Genomic DNA, 18,393 nt, shown 5'->3' with positions numbered 1-18,393 from the left:
CATATTTAAACTGCTTTTATTTTTTTAATGATAGAATAGTATTTTTGGTATGTGGTCACAATTTGAAAAAGGAGGTATCATCCGATGTACCTACTTAAGTAGTTACATTTTATGTTTTTATAACACCTGAACCATAGGCCTTTGTGACGAAATTGTCTCCGTTCTTGATCGAGTGTAATATATCATTTATGACATACATTTGTATATATAATATGATATATAAAATGACCATATGATGTCGGTTTTATGTCTAAAGACTGACAACATACCACTGCCATCTTCGGCCTTTCTTGTTTAGGATGTTATCAAACATCAATTATAACCCCTTAATAATGCTATAATGAATTCAGTTCTGTATGATATTTTTTTTTTTTTAAATATTTCATTCATCTGATCGTAACTAACATATTATGGCTAATTGTAATTGACGATTATCATACCTGGTTTTCCTTCAGTTCATCTTTGAGTTTGTCTGGGTTGGCGGGTATAGGATTAGCGGTACTGATATTTCTGTTGAGGTTCGACAAATCGTCCAGGAGATTGTCTAGTGAGTCAGACACATCCTGGGTCATGAGAGTACGAGACTTGGTCAGTTCCTGCTCCTTCTCTTTCGATAATCCCTTTAGCTTCTCATAACGTCCATTATAGCCGATTAGCTTATTCTGAATCTCCCCAGCATCATCGTCCCCACATAACTCCATCAGCTCCAGGCCAGTGTCGTTCAGATCATCAATGAAGGGTTTGTGGTCATCCACCTTCTGTAGGGAACTCTGTTAGGATAAAGAACAGACGAAGCTGATTTCAAGGTACAATAGAGTAGATACAATTGGCAACTGTGCGTTATGTTTAGGTTCCTCAGAAATAGTGTATAAACAAATATACATATACACATTTAGATATACATGAAATGGTTTTGATTGCTAGGGTTAATTAGCATTGAATTAACCCTCTCTTCTCCCATCCCCTGAACAAGATTGTTGCAAAATGGCATATCAAATAATAATGATAATAATGAAAATATTTATTTTGGGGGTGGGGGTGGGACATGGGAGTAATACAGATAAACAGCACTAACATATTTTTAAACCCCTCATAAAAAAAGCTTTGCAATGCATCCAGTACGCAATGAACACAAAAGTCGCATACTATAAGGATACATTTAATTGTATGGAATTATAGCATAAATCTTATTATTATTCTTATCATATTAGCATCTCTGTGATTCTACATCTTTAATACGATATACCTTGAGAGTATCCAGTTGCTTTCGCACTTGTTCCAGGTTTTCTCCCGGCGTCCCCTGCGATTTGATATCAGCCTCCATTTCGTCCAACCACCCTTGGATTTCTGTTTGGTTCTCGCTGAAGTGTGTAGCCAATGGTAGGGCCGCTTCCAACTGATGCAGCCTTTCAGCACTCAGCTGACACACGATGTCGGCCTGAGTACGAATACTATCTAACCTTGTTTTTATTTCATCCGTTTGTGAGTTTGTCGTTTCACGAAGCATTCTATTGCATTTGTTGATAATGTCCTTCACTGCATTACGTTTTTGATTCAAGTCGTCGTTAAAGGACTAAAATTAAAACAAAATTTAAGTATAATATGATGTAGGACTATTATGTAATATTAAATAAAATATGTAAATATTGTGGTGTTTAGCGGGTAATAGTTAGATGTTAAATGTGAACAGCCCTTATCAAAAAGTGGTCGAGTGGCCAGTGAAAAGCGCTCTCTTCTTTTACGAAGACGGCCAAGGTTCGAATACCCGATCCCCATGAAAAGATGTTGGATTTTATGGTGCGGTGCATTTAACAGAAAGCTTCAAGGATGTGACCATTGTTTGATGCGGTCTGCTGCGTCATCACGCTGCTACGGTGTTGAAACATGTAGGTTGATTTCAAAGCTAATTTTAAATTATTAAATTTTATATTGTTTTAGTGACTATATGATATGCATCATTGACAGATGTTTCAATATGAAAATAAAAACTATAGATTGTTTATAGTAATGTTACGGCGTATGCTTATATTATATACAGGATACTAAGACATGTAAGGGTACATTCAATGCAAAAATAATCTATAAGATTTGTATATTGTACATTTTATCTTATTCATGTTTCCTTTGAATCATCTAAATTTACAGTCATCAATATTTTCTACTGTGCAGCCATATGCATATTTCATCATTATTGCTTTAAGGGAGAAGGCGAACTTTAAGTTTTATAACTTGTGTCTAATCCCTTTTGTATTTTTTTGCAAATATAATATGTTCAAATCAAAATGTTGGGTCACCTGCCCGACCACGTGGGGTTCCACAGGGTTCTCTGGTCATACATTAAGACCTACTCGCGCTAATATTTGGACCAACAAAAGCATATGTAAAATAAGTCAAGTGTAACATCTTAACAAATACCTCTTTCAGTTAGATGAAAATTAATTACATGTAAAATTAATTTACCAACCAACTCATACTTGTTGTATTGACAGCTTACAATGTAAAAAATATATAAATCACATGTCCGTATGACAAAATAAATACACGATTTCATATTTCAATGATTGTGTTCATTAAATGTTAACATCAATGTTGAAGTTGCTGTCCATTAAAACATAGTGTATTGATTAGGTTATTGGAATACATTCTGAAAAAACACTTTTTAATATCCATAAATGCATACTTCAACCAGCAACACAAGCACGCAACCTGAACAATATATCAATTATGAACATCAAAGCTGTCACGACAAAAGAAAAGAATACTGAACGCATTTTCACTGCAGGTTAATTTTCCTTCTGTTCAATATAGAATATATATACATGCATTATTCTACTCACGAGATGGTCTTTCAACTGCACAGTGAGCGTGTCTGGTTCTATGCTGATCGGTTCCGCTGTGTTGATTTCATTTTCAGCCTTGTCTAGGTATTTCAACATGCCGTCTATTTCTGTCAACGCCTTAAATGTAAATAGAAAACAATGACACTCTCTCGTCAACACATAATGACTAAATCAACTATCGTCAACATAAAAACCCGAGAATAACGAAGAAGACACTAAAACAATCCCGGAACACATCATGATTCCTCTGTCTATATCATTTCAATTCATCATACCTAGCATAAAAGAGATGTGCCTTTCATATGTGTTTTATGTGTTGAACTTTGCGAGGGAATTTGGCAGGATAACAATTTATATAGTGCAACTTATCCATTGCAGAAAGTTTTTCAAAGTTTCTAAAATGTGTAATCCTAGTATGAGACCTCTGTTTAAAAAACACCTTACTATTCAAATGATAACACAGCTACAACGAAAAGAATGAAACACAACTAGAAATCTTTTATAAATTAAATTAATGCAAGCCATTTCATTCAATACAAAATTGCAAACGAAAGAATCGGAGTAGGCACATTTATCCACATTGTATATCATGTCTTCCTGTAATTGCATTGATACATATTGTAATCTTATGTGCATTTCATACAATGGTCGTTCCCAGTTATAATGTACCTCTAGCGACACTTGCTGTACGAGGTGCTCGGTGAGTTCGTGCCACTTGCCCTCTACCTCTCCAAGACACTCTTTGAGGGCAAACTGGTCACAAACCCGTTCGTCATCCATCACTCGCTTAGCGGCTGCCCTCAGATTTTCCATGTCAATTTCTCTTTCCCGTTTTTCCTGATACAGTTCATCCACGCGCGCTTTAGTCGCTTTCTGACTCGTGCCCCTATTTCTGGATTTAAGTGATGCAACAGAATCAGTCAACCATCCGTCCATCTGACCAATGTCAGCCTCGAGGTCATTGACCATGCCAACAACATCCTCAAGTTCATGTGTAAAGTGTTCTGCCTTCTCATCTACGTCCATGATTCTGTTGAAGAACATGATAAATATGTGTATGATTAGATAGTTATAAAGCACTATTAATTTCTGACATTTAAACTAAAATCAACAGCTTCCAGGTCATGCCATATAACATTGAAAATACAACCGGTAGAAATTGAAAATGTTTTTCAACTAATCTATCAAAACAAAGAAAAGAGGATTCCTCTGATCCTTTATACATTACAGCTAGTTTGAAATAACAACCATATAACACTATCTATATCTTACCTTTCCGAAAGATCAAACACTGTCTTCTGAGCATCATCTCCATTTGACATATCGCCTGCTTCAGCAGAAAGTCTTTCTAATAATGCCTTATTGCTTTCAATTTCTGCATTCATAAGTCTTTGTTCTTTGAGTTGCTGCGCCATGCGGTCTTTTTCAAGACTGATCTGTTTTTTCTCATTGAGGATATTCTCGGACTCTGTCATCCAATCATAAAGGCCGTCTAGGCGGTTTAGAACATTCTGTTGTTGAGACACTGCAGCATCCAGCTGCTCCTCCTTGCCAGCAATTTCCTTTTGTAACACCTCATGAATCTGTTTGTGATCCTGCACTGACTTTTGCACTTCGTCCGACTTTTTCTTCATGTTCATATCATTCAAACTTTTACACAACTTATCACCCATTTGGGTGATGTCTTTTAGTCGACGTTCCTGGCCAATGAGTTCGGCTTTAAGGTCTTTTAACGTATACAAGTCTTTTGTATCTCTTTCTGGAACTCTTCCAAATTCCTCCTCATTTACACCACGTAACTTATTCTCAATGCCAGGATACATCCCATTTAGTTTATCGTTCAGATCATCAAACGTTTTCTTCATTTTCATTATTGCAGATAATTTATCTAGCTGTTTGGTGCAATCTCTGGAAATATCCTTGTACTTCGCTTCGAGAGCCTCGATTTCGTCATCGATGACGTCATTGTCAGCCTCCTCACTGATTGGTGGTAGCACATTGATTTTCTGTCTGTATGTTTCAGCTTCCCTTTCGAAATCCTGAAAAGGGAACAATTTAACGTTAACATCGAAATTATGATATGGAGGTTTTTCAATAACTTGATACCTCTCCTCGTGTTCCGTTCCACATGTGGGTGTCAGTAAAGAGAAAAGGTGCACAGCATATTTACAGAATCCCATGAAATGATTTGATTAATGGTCATCTGCTTTTCAATAACGATTTTCATAGGAGACAACCGCTTTATCTTATATTGTACTGCAAGTCACGTGTACGTTGAGACATTACTATACACCATTAAAACAATGACTCCTGAATGAGTACAGCAAACATGCTCATATTAGTATTAGTCAAGATGAACTAGCTTAATCATCAATATATTCTGCCTACTGTATTTCACATTTGAATATTATGGGACAGATCATTTCAAACATCAATTCTATCCGTTAGGGCCGACACTGTCTTTAGAGTATATAACGAACTTTATTAGTCCAGACACTTTTCGTTCTATGTTATGTGGCACATATATTATCCATACACTTTCGTTTCTGTATGCATTTGAATTTAAAGTTTTAATTCCACGTTGAGATAAATGAAACAATAATGCGATTTATGTACACCATAGATCTCGTAATAAGGATTGAGAAGTACTGGGTATCAAACTGTCTCTGTATACAGCTCTTCTCAGAGTAATGCAATGTCTCCAGTTTTAGGGACACCGCCTAAAAAGACGTCAGCATGGCCTCCGTTGACACCTACTCTCGGGCGTAATAAGTCCTGACACATGGGGCTATTAGTGGGAGTGTGTGACAATACTATGGTGTCGTTATGTAGATCGTGTCAGCCTACAGGGGAAGTTCCACGCTAGTACACACTTTCAAGTACAAGTCGTTTAGGCTTTGATGTACAGGTTAGTATTGACTGAGTAAACAGTGTATACAGCACTGAAATGTACTCCAACACCAAACGTGTATACGTATCGAGAACTGAACAGTATATCAATAAAAATAAGTCGGTGGGAAATACCCCTTCTCCATTCTACTCTCCATGTTACTGACTGTAAACTAAAAGTATAAATAACTGCCCGATGTATGTTGTACATCGCACCTATATGGTTCTATTATAAACCGAAGCGCCATGTCAAGGGTGAAAGCATCTAGTGTTTTAGTCGGTCGTTAAATCCTATTTTTTCTATGGTTATATAAGTATATGTATGCGATGGTTAAACTGTGAACAGCACTAGAATTTAAACCGAGATCGATACACTCCCGTTTAATCCATTAAAGTGTATTTAACATGTGCATGTATGATAATGAGAAAAAACACCCAGATAATAAAGTACAATACAGATACACAAATGTTAATCAAACAAGTTTTCACAAAACTGTCTAGAACAGGTATAATATGAGTGAATAATGCATATATATATTGTATAGGCCGTTACCTACATCCAGATCAATATGCATTCTTTACAATAAGATACAATACACTATTCTGGCATCACATTGCCCATTACCATCTCTAGGATGTACAAGGCGACACAAAGGAGACGGCATACGATGTGTACAAGCATACTGATGATCTTATATTAGCTTGGCCATATGATAAAGTAGTCAGAAACGTAAAATCCTATGTTTTCTACTAGTGCGAGACAGTTTGAGCTCGATGAAGATATCTTTTTTTGAACCCATTTAATAATGAATGACGTTACCATTTATGCCATATCCCCTCCCCTTAAAAATTCTTGTCTATATTACAAACCCATTTTAATGCAAAAACGTATGAAACTGTAACAAACACTTAAAGTGATCAATGATTAACATTTATCATGTGAGGTGTATTAATTAGTCAGGTTAGTCGATATCGTTAAAAACGTTTAATGGTTTTTGCATGTTTGTATGTATGTAGTAAAATCACTGTTTGCTTACATGCGATCAGATAGTCAACCATGTATTTCGTTCTTAATGTACCAAATAAGTAGAAATGTCAAAAACTCCTATTTAAATCGAGAAACGTTACATTTCATGTAAAAAATGCACGGCAAAAATTGACGGTCACCAAGTCACATGACATGAAAAAGAAGAATAATGACTCTATCTAGAATATGTCACTGTTTAAATGAGAAATATTCTGTTTCGTAAATTGCTATGGAATATGAAAAACACTGACGAAAAATATATAAATCACGCTTTTGCATAATTTTACAATTAATCGGTAGTTGCACGGATAGCTATGCAAAATAGGAAGTCTATTCACAAAGCATTATAATACCATAGTGACGAATATTACCACGACGTGGTGTATCGTGGTGCATCTTAATGATTTACATCAATTTAACATGGTGATATATACAATCTACAATATTACAGCATAGTTGTATACATGTTGGCAGCTTGGTCATTTTCATTACGATAGCATTATGAAGAACATTAAATTAACATCGAGGTCAGAAATTTCTTATATTGATTCGAAATAACTATTTTTAGAAACATAATGTCAATTTTCACTTCGTGACGTCACTTCAACTGTAACGTTCCAATATTCTCTGCCAAATGCATCACTTTTTTCGTGACGATTTGCCTATGCTCCGGCTTGATAAATGATATAAACGTAATAATTTTATATCTATTATAAAAATGATGGACTTTTATTTTTGGTGAATATGTGTTATATGAGCCTGAAAATTGACTTGACCTCGATTTCATCTCGGTTATTATCGCTTTCCCATGTCCATATATCAACATAATCAATTAAAAAAGCTCATTATTGGCACATATTATTGTGCCGTATATGACTTCAGCAGGATGTCACACAACATGTACTTGACGGTACAATAACTAATACATGTTATCGTATATAACCCCTGTAAGGTGAAGTACAGAATGTGAAGTAACTCTCTACCTATTATCATTATATAGTGATGTTCATAACCGTGCCACTGTGGTGTACATATCTAAAGCATGGAGATGTACATTAACGTAATTCTACAGATGATGTCAGCGATAACAGTAAAATCCCATTTACGAACACTCGTCTACTTCATTGCCGATGCCTACATAGCCACTACAGCGAGTGATATTGCCCTGATTTGTAACTGTTTGACGTCAAAGGGTATCCATACACTAGTACACATATCTATAATAATACAGATAAAAAATGCTTGCATATTTCACTTAATTAAAATTTGTAAAATGTTTGCTTTTAGGTAACAATATAGAGATAACGTCAGCTTAATATAACGATATTTTATTAATTTACAGGTGTATACATAATAAAAACCTTTTAAGAAAATCGAAGTGACTTAAAAAGGTTGTGGAATTTCAAATTATTTTTTTGTTTACGTTTAGAGGACACTTATAGAAAAACACCAAGAAGTAATTACCGAAGTGTCAACAAAACACTTTAAAGAAACAAACTGGGGTTTCCAATTATGGGGTTTTAGGATATTAATTGACAGGGGAGGGCAGAAACCACATCACCTTGGTATAGTGTAGTGGATATGGTTGTTTATGCTCAGTATCTATACATAACATATCAGCAATGGAAATGCATATCACTAACAAAAAGTCGTTGAAATTGTACTGATTTTCGGCATAAAAGATGTATTTAAATCTTCAAAAAGATTAACTTGTGTATTACCTTGTGAAAAACAGATATGTTTTTTATAGGGAATGCATAATAGAAATCGTCGTCAGCATAGTTTACGCACATTTAAATGGAAGCAGTCATTATGACAAACTTGTACACTACCTGAAGCAAGCATAGACAACTTGAAACATGGCATTGTTAACCCCACAATCACTTTAAAATCGAACAATCAGTATCTGGTACAAAATGAAGAACTTAACCTGTCATTTCAAATAAACAAACCACAGACTATATTTGACAAGCAAAAGTGTTACATCGCTTTTTTCCCAAACATCGATCTTCGTTGCTACAAGTAGGTAAATCTGGAATCAAACCATCCACACATTTCCTACTATACCAAATACCTGCCTTTGAATTATTTCAAAATGCAGACTGTTGTGTGCTGTAAGCAAACAAATGGGACATACTTAGAGATAGACGTAAACACAACTCAAACATCAAGAATATAAAATAATAATAAAGATCGAGCTTATCATACGGATCCACAGAAGTCTTTGTCTTACATCAAGAATGTTATCGAAGGCGTCCAGGTGTTTTCGAGTACAGAGAGTGACCGGACTTGTTGAGAGGTCCACGCCCATCCAGCGTCCGTGCTCCAGACAGACATTCTCATCTTTACAGGTAACACAGTACTGTGACATTGCGGTCCTCAAATACAACAACATCTGCCATTACAAGTCAATCCCTGTTCACATTTGAAATCCACGCGAATGTAATGGTTCAACGCGACCTAGCCGAGTGTAACGTCCCAGGTTGCAGACACCATAGCGACAATATCGTAAAAAGTGATGAGAGATTATCCACTTTAATATTAACATATATCGATTAAATCCAGGTAATAATGTCCAGCGGGTTTAGTTTAATCCATCTATAGAACAATTAACACATATTGCAGGTCGTATAACCATGTTACACGGTATAGGTTATGAAGTACACTTGGCCTACACAGCTGACAATACACAGTAAATGGTTGTCAATAAAATATGGCAACAAAACCGAGACTCGTTCGCCGTCAAGGTATATCGAACAGCAAGGCAATATTCTATACACTTTGTGTTAACGTCCAAAAATACACATCGAGTAAAAATTCACAGAACTGGTCTTTATCAGTTAATGCCCTTGTGTGTTCAGGAATGAGGATCGGAAATCGATCGCAGAGAAGGGTAGACAAACTAGGGGTATAATATCTACATACAGTGTTAACCCTCAGATAACAGCAAGCTTGATTGTAAATATCAATTCGAAAGCTATGTTGTACGGCGCATGCGCTGATCACAATTGACATCCGTTTTGACATCCATTATATTACCATTATTCATTACGGTCAATGTAGCAGACCTTATAGTAATACAAAGCGTTTAGTCAAGGAAGTATTCATTATAGATAAACATGATACCTTGATTTAAACATTAACTTAAACCTGGTGAATAATATGAATATACAATATATATTTCAATACATTTTTATCTGGTTTGTCTGTTTCATTTACAAGTAAAATTTCTTTTGTTCAACAGTAAATTACAAATGGGACACTGAACTGTCCTGTCCTATTCGGCGATTTTAACCTGAATGTACAGTGTATGCAGAAGGTAAGTTAATATGAAAAAGCATATGACAACGATTAAATATGTGTTTAAAAATGAATGTAATGGATATTTCGAGACACGAATCCCCTAAATAGGCTACATTACCTTGATGAATTACATTGAGACTGAACGACAGAAACGATCGTGGTCACTTAGTGATAATCTGTTGAATGGATGTGTAGGATGTTATTATAATGTATGAAATAAAATACACCTAGCAGCCCATCACTACATATACCATACAGTGTGTTAGACAATAGACACCCGTTACAAAGATATGTATTAAGGGACAAGAAAGCTCCTAAGTTTTTCGAAAGAGATCGAATAGGAAAATGATGTATTACCTGTGCAACTGATGCAGCAGAATTATTTCCCTTTTGGTTTTGTTTTTTTGTCTTCTTAGCAGAGGACACTGACGAAATTCCGACATTATGCAAATGGTCCAACATTAGTCCCCTGGGACAAAATATAGTCTTTGCCCAAATATATACAAGTGAAATATGACATGCCTTTCAAGTTTTTATAGCATTTACTTACGTTGTTATTCCAGATAAATGCATCTTGGTGTGAATGAGTGCAGAAGTCTACGTGTTCGGCATCAGAGGCCCAAATATCGTGTTGTTTCACACTTATATCACTGTCAAGGTCAACGAAATCATCCGGAATAATCCGCTCAGAGTAAGTTCCTGCCATAGCAAGTCACCAGAGTAGGCAAGTTATGAGACATCCAGAGATTCACCGAAAGGAACTTAAGCAGCCAATCTACGGTGCAGTTTCATATGTACAGCTGATTAAAAAAGCCAATCAATTACATCCAGGGTTGTACCGAATGATAGTCAGGCGACCAAAACGTAGTGGGAATCGAAGGTGGTAACATTCTAGAAATTAAAGTTTCTATAAATGAACTGTTGCAGACACAACCAAACAAACGCCTGGATCACTTTGCACTCCATGATAGCCTCGTTCACATATAATGGGTGAGTTTACACAGATTTGTCCAACCTAGTACAGCGTCTACACGTGTTGGAACATAATACAGACGCAACATCTTCATTCCATCATAGTGACGAAGAGAAATCACTTGGTCTACAAGACGTGCCTTTCAATATTGCTACAAACATCAACAACATTCCTGTAGGCTTCCGACTGGTACATCGTTAACACAGCAACAAACGTACCTCCTAAGTTAAGTTCCTATCCCGTAAAAAGTATAAGTTGTTTGCTATTCTTTAACATAAGTTGATATATAAATAACACATTTACAACTCAAATGTCCATCACTTGATACCTCTTGGTGTTTAGTTTATAAATAACATGATCATAATATCCCAACACATATTGTCGAATTCCTCGTCAGTTTACATTAGATAGTCTACTATCTGAACGTGAACGAATATGATATCAGACAGGTAAATCAGGGCTGAACTCGTGCAAAACGTTTTGATGCATCACCTGATTGGAGTGTTTTTGTACAATTTCCTCTTCCCTGAATGTGTTTCCTTCCAATCTGTGCGAGATTTATTTAATTTCACTGCCTAAGGGACCGTGAAGAAATGTTCATACGCTGTTACACATAATTGTCCAATTTGTCAGTCACTCTCTCTGTTCTCCATACATTTACCTACTATACGCCAGTTTAATCCTTAATAACTTAATCCCTCTTGTATGTATCCCGCCAGTTGCAATTATTATATCACGTGTGATCATTTTACTTCAGTCCATATTTAAGTACTTTAATCCACCACGCCTAGTCTTTCCATTGCATCAGACAGGTTCGTATTGCTCATTCACAGAAAGTTGAAGATATGGTCACATATGTATGAAAACATCGCATCGGTAGATCTGTTGGGTCTAAACACACTTGATGCCTTAATGCAAAAAGCCCGTTAACATAAAAAGACTCTTGCGAGAATAATGGTGATGAACGGTAACATCATATCTATAGTATCTGCATCAAATGATCATATGAAATCATATCCTCATCTCGTGCAAATATGCCACTATTTTACGTACTGTAGTTGCCTTAGTAGTGCGTTTACATGTTGGTATTAAACATGCAAATTCACCTACTGCATGACATCATGAACACTTGATATTTTCAGATATCCGTCTCATCTTGTCATTGGTTTGTTTTGTCCACTATATTGTCACATTATTAACTGAGAGTTTATATCGGTTCATTACAAATATATTGTAAATTAACTACTATAAAATTCAACTGACTGCCTTCGTGTCAATAGGAGAGATGAACCCCTTGTACGTTTAATCCAAAGACATGGTTTTGATATATTTCATTGATCCCAAAACTATGCAAGTCATCGTGTTTACGATTAACGTACAGCCTGACTATGCAAGTATTTCTTTCACACGACACAGAGGCCAAAGAACTTCAGATTAATCCTCCATTGATTGATGTTGAAGGACTCGTGTTACTGATATGATAATACGAAGTACGTGTAAAGAGAAAGTAGACGGTGTCTTGATTAGACGAGGGGTTACGTCGTTTCGTGACCTGATAGCTACCACTGTCGGATAGGAAGACAAACGAGGTAATCGATAATTATAAATGATCAATGTTTACAGAGATAAGCTCAAGAAAATATAGAAATACGCTCTGACAGCTCCGAATTGCTCATTCAAGAACTGGCAAAGCTGTATAGAGAGACAACATTTCAATTTTCCGTTATCTTGAACTGAATGCATCTGATCTTCAACCTATACCGAATTGCAAAGGTAGTAAAATCAGGTGAAAGGAGATCACAACTCATAGGCTCACAGAGTGAAACCTAAAACAGGTGTCATTCAGATAGGTGCAATTAGTTCTCAGTAACTTAAATAAAAACGATTCCAAAAGTACAAACACATTTTGGAAACGATTATCAATAAGATATATGTTTTTTTCAAAATGAATAATTAGAAAAATAAGCGTAACAAAAGTATCACTTTAGAAAAAGATTAAATAAATATTAGAAAATAAATATATATATATCGTATTATCTGGGATTCGTAAAGATCCCGCCAAAGGGCTGGACCTTACATACAGAAGTAAGATAATATTCGCAAATAAGTTGAAACATTTAAATCTAGTGACTCATTCCAAACTACGTTACAAGACAACGTTAAGTTAAGGCACCGCGTACCATAAGCCTACCTTGTATGTGGTAACGCCATAATCTTGTTAGTTGTGTACACACGGATTACGGGGAGTAAGTAAACTAGATTAGGAACACCAGTTCTCCAAACAAAGGTAATCAACGTCTCTGTTGGACTCTATCCACTAATACACTTGGCGATTGTAATATGCTTAAACACACATTGTCCTACCATATCACTTTCTGAGATATCCTGATATATTTTGTATTCTCTAGAATATCTCAATAGTATAGGTTAATATAAATTCTGGAACTTGTCTAGGTCAGTATCGTCAGTATCTTGACATATTGTTTCAAAATAAATGCATTTAAGAAAAAACATAGCAAATTAATATTTGAGCTTTGTAGTACCCACAAGTGCCTACTTAAATGTGACAGTATACATTTCAACGCTCTGTTGATTATCTAACAGGTACATTGGAACTTAACGAAACTATCGGATAGTATTTTATACAGCTGTGACCAATCAGAGCGTAAAGTTTCAAGCTGCATAAACAAACTGTGTAAACAACTAAACCAAACACAGTTTATACAATCGATCATTTATGTTCATGTTTATACTTTCGTCAACTCCAACGGATTCTCCCACCCTAAAAGTATATCTAGGTCAATAACGTCCCTCATACACTTTACCTTGTTATGTAATGCAGGGAAAACATGCTTACACTTTCCATTTTATAGGTCCGTATATAGGTGATGATTAAAAAAAAGTGTAATTGGAATCAATGTAGCTGTTAACGTCAATCTCATCCAGCATACTATGACGGAAACGCCCTTTAGTTTTACTAATTTTCTTTTTAACAAACTTCAATGTTGTTGTTCTAGTTAATTCAGCAAATGTATTGTAATGGAGTGGATAATAATTTAATGCACAAAAACATATATATCACATAATAACTCTTCATAGAGATATCCCAAGATCCATAGATGTTCAAAGTGCTGTAAAACCGCAATTATTGACTGAGGACATAGTTGATTTCACGTTGATAAAAAGACGCCGTTTTCATCGAGGCGTTATGATGTAATACGACTGAATTCCACATTATAACGGAGCGCATTGTGCTCCCGGCCGCCATAACAGTGAGCTAGGTCTGTGATACTCGATACTTGGGAGTAGGTGAAAACGGGTACGGAAATAATAGGGTCCGGAGTACAATACAAGTTATGTAGTAAACGATACCACTCTGGGTAGATAATTATAGATCCAGAACAGTTAAGTATTGTCCAGAACAGCCAAGTGTTGTCCAGAAAAAAACTGACCCCTGTCCATAACAATGAAGCCAATGTAAGTAGGGTCATAATGAATGCTGCCAACAGGTGTAATGATCCGTGTCCGTTTCTAATAGTATGTTTCCTTTGTTGACTTGCTATACCTATTGAACAGTATACATCTAATGTATGCGATATAATTCACATGTTGTTTACAATAGATGTAAATTTCCTTTGCCAGGCATTCATAAGCCAATTTGATTCCGGTTTGTCCTGTCTCAAGCATGTTGCTCATTGCAATTGCAATACACAAACATTTGAATATTTCGTAGAACTTTGTTTAGTCACATGTAGAAAGATATTGTATTATACCGATAACATTCCGGCTGTGGCATCTATAGGTTATGTAGATTGAATTGTAATATCCAACAATATAGATGTGTCCCCGTCCTAAAGGCCAGTCAGGTTTACCACAGTTACGTTAATGACGCAACACGTTTACCGACAAAGTACTGGCAGCTCTCCGATCTGTAGCGATTCCTAGTGTACTATATCACAAACATGTCCTTGGTATGAATCCAACCAATCAGATTGTTTAATATATTCATCGTTTAAAACATCATATACAACACTGTTTGATATAAATGTATGTCCCAACATATTCTAAACAGTATACTCTGTAGATTAGGATAAACGTGTTCAGGATAGGGACATGCACTGTCATTATGAATTATTTCTGTTTACTTCAATGACCCCGAGGTTCAGGAGAATTAAAATTTAAAGGTGCATGTCTTTTTTCATGCAACTTATAACGGTCAATTACCTATTTGCTTGCACAAAAATAGCTATGTACAAATGACTTGATTTAAACCTTTCAACGCGTTATAGTTACAGCTTCAGTTTAACAGGTAAATATAAATGCGTGAGATAAAAATCAAATATTGCAAGTAAACTGTAGTCCAAATATAGAAAGTATATACCATGGACATCATCGAAATGCATACCTCACGTACAGAACTTACCGCAAATATATTCTCCAGACTTTCAAAGTCAGATTTACAAGCCGCCATCTTTCAAGTGACCTGACCTTTCTTTAAAGTTAACATCCAATCGAATTGTCTGTTACAAGGTATCATTCACAACATTGTCACTCTCGATTGTTTATATCCATGAGTTTGGCTGCGTCTGCCGGAAGATCCCACAGCAGGTAGAGAAAATATCCTCCACACCCTTACAGGACAGTCCAATCAATGGATTAAGAACCTATTTATACCGCACGTATATCAGTGCAGGGAACGGCTCCAACACATTTTGTAAGACTGACCTAGCACTGAATAGGTAAACAACACCCAACACTGTTAGTTCACATGTCATGGAAAATCCTTAATTATAATTTACATGAATTGAGACAAATTCCATAAAACATTTTTTAACCAATATTGATTAATTCTATAATTATAGATATGTTAGGCTTTTGTTGTTTGCATGTTGTTGTTGTTGTTGTATAAATACATGTTTCCATATTGGTATGCTAACAATGCTGTATTTTACGATCACGTGTTGGTTCAGCGAATATTGTTTGTGTGTATAAAGCAGGACTATACCAGGTATAAAAATAAAGGTATAGATATATGGCTCGGTCACCACTCTAAGCATCGCAAACTTGATCATTGTTTACTATAATTTTAAAATTGATTTTTCTCTAAATTTCTTAACTTTTATCAAAGAAAATGAGTTCCTGTATTTCCTTTTGTTAAATGCATACGCACATGCATGTGATTTCAATGACGAAAGTTGATATCTTTAAAGATATGCTAGCTGCAAAATATGCTTGTCAAGGATTCATGTATAACGCCTTGGTGGTGTATTCATAGGGTAATATAGAAAGAAGTATTGTGGGAGGGTTAACAACACTGTAATATACCCTGTATGCTGGTAATACAAACCCTGTATTTAAGTGAAATGAGTAGCTGCTTCCAAAGAAAACTACAGTTGGTTTACCTGTACACAAACTCATTTTATAGTAAGTAGCTCTTTTTTTCTGTCAAGATCAAATTTGTACCAGTGTTACTTTAGGTCGAAGGTTTGCATTACATAAAAGGAACTACAACATTCATTGAAGTGTTTCCGATGATATTTTCAGAGCCGTGTTAGTGTGTTTAGTTACATTGTGGTATATTTGATATCGTCACAAAATATAGCATATACGATTTAGCACAGTCAAATTACATACAAATAGGTATTAACATCAATTTTTGTGAATCGTAATATGCCAATAATCCATTATGTATTTACCAAGACATATATGTTATTTTTTTCCAAAAAAACATTAAGGACTTCCCCCATCTTACACAAGTTACAATACTGTGTGATCTGTATAAAAATACCGGTTTACACTACCTTGCACATTTATCTTGTGTTAAAGGTTTTATTTAGAAAACGCATCATGCCCTTATTTTGCATATACGCTACGTTTCATATTATTCTGGTGATTTGTATAAGAGGTAAGGATATTCGCCACACTACATATTGTGTAGTTCGGATTTATATTAGAGCTAAAGATCCGCACTTCCTTTCATATCATACCAGTAATTTTTCATTTTTGTTAAGAATATGTACTTCCTTAACCAATTTACCTGTAACTTATGTCGGTGTTACCTGCTTTTAAATAATATTAATTAGCAATGTATGATATTTCAAAATTACTCATTTATCTTATTGAATTGAGTTGGTGCTCATAGCATGGTATCTTCAGCCTTTCATTAAAAGAGTGAACAGGTACTCAGTAACAAATTGACGAACGTTAAAGAAAATATTAGTCATATTTCTTACAGTTTTTTGTATCGTCTTATTACATTTTACGAATACATTTTCATTTTCCTTGGTCAAATATATATACACAAAATACCTTAGATGTTCCGCAGAAATACTGATATTGGTATTTTTAAATTTTAAAGGTGATGTGTTTTTTTACTTTAAAAAACAAGATAAATAGTATTATGTTTGGATTATAGTGTGTACAGTTCGAAGTGTTAAGGCGTTGACTTTAAGATTAAGGGGTTTAAATACCAAAATTTCAGATACATATCTGATACGTCAAACCATAAATAATATTAACAAGACAGTGCAGCTAGATACGTGGAAGCGTGTTATTGTCTTAACGCTCATGTCACTATCGTAAATCACTGCTTTATCTTTAATATCGGACTGACGAAAAAGATAGTATTGGTGCAAAATATCAAACATTAAATAGCTGTAACAGAGGTTTAAATTTGTTGAATGACCTATCGCCACCGTTCTGCATTATCAGATCCAGGTAAACAATAATGTAGGACCGTAGTTGAAATGTCAACAGAAACCGCACACGTTGGAATCTGAAGTTTGTTTATTCAAAGTTATGTTCTGATGATATTGTCTTACCATAGTAATTTATTGTAATTTATTTCTGCTAAATAGACAGGAGAATGTACGCACTCCGCAAATTGTAAATGGAGTGCAAGGTCTATTCGCTCGACAAGTATTCTATCAATAAAATAATCCTACATAAACGTTAAAAAAGTGATGATTTATTTCACTTTGTGGTTTTTTAATATCAACATGCCAATATAAACTATAATAACTTGTAGTGATTATCGTATTATCTTATCATTTGCCAATTACATTTCTTATACTGACTTTCTGTGGATTTACAAATTTACAAACCTGAAGTCACATAGTTCAAGAAATTCTGACAATGCCAAAAAAACCTGGTATATCGGAGTCCAGATCAATGAGTGCAGAATGACTCCGTTTTGGTGTCATTTCCTGATGCCAGGATAACTGTGTCAAATTTCCAATGATTGCGCACACCTCAAACGCACGTAGCCATCCGGGTATAGAAAAGATCCAAGCTGTTAAAAGCTTCTTCAACTTAATGCTGTATTCAGTTAGTTTTCAAATTCATTTTTAACCAAATTGTAA

General features: G+C 35.3%; 1 protein-coding gene across 9 annotated transcripts in view; it reads right to left on the bottom strand.

The window, feature by feature from the left end:
• LOC110449338 (dystonin-like) overlaps positions 1-18,393 on the bottom strand; it is a 146,460-nt gene that overhangs the window by 49,289 nt on the left and 78,778 nt on the right. For all 9 annotated transcript variants that reach the window (XM_021496130.1, XM_021496120.1, XM_021496127.1 and 6 more), the window contains 5 exons: positions 4,113-4,879; positions 3,510-3,870; positions 2,838-2,957; positions 1,247-1,573; positions 441-770 (listed from right to left, as the gene is read on the bottom strand). In XM_021496130.1, the coding sequence (XP_021351805.1) occupies positions 441-770; positions 1,247-1,573; positions 2,838-2,957; positions 3,510-3,870; positions 4,113-4,879 (1,905 nt within the window). The remainder of the gene's footprint in view (positions 1-440; positions 771-1,246; positions 1,574-2,837; positions 2,958-3,509; positions 3,871-4,112; positions 4,880-18,393) is intronic.

This window comes from Mizuhopecten yessoensis, unplaced genomic scaffold, assembly GCF_002113885.1.
Source record: "Mizuhopecten yessoensis strain PY_sf001 unplaced genomic scaffold, ASM211388v2 scaffold4583, whole genome shotgun sequence".
Taxonomy (NCBI): Eukaryota; Metazoa; Mollusca; class Bivalvia; order Pectinida; family Pectinidae; genus Mizuhopecten; species Mizuhopecten yessoensis.
The sequence above is the reverse complement of the archived record's forward strand: the minus strand, read 5'-3'. Positions and strand labels throughout refer to the sequence as shown.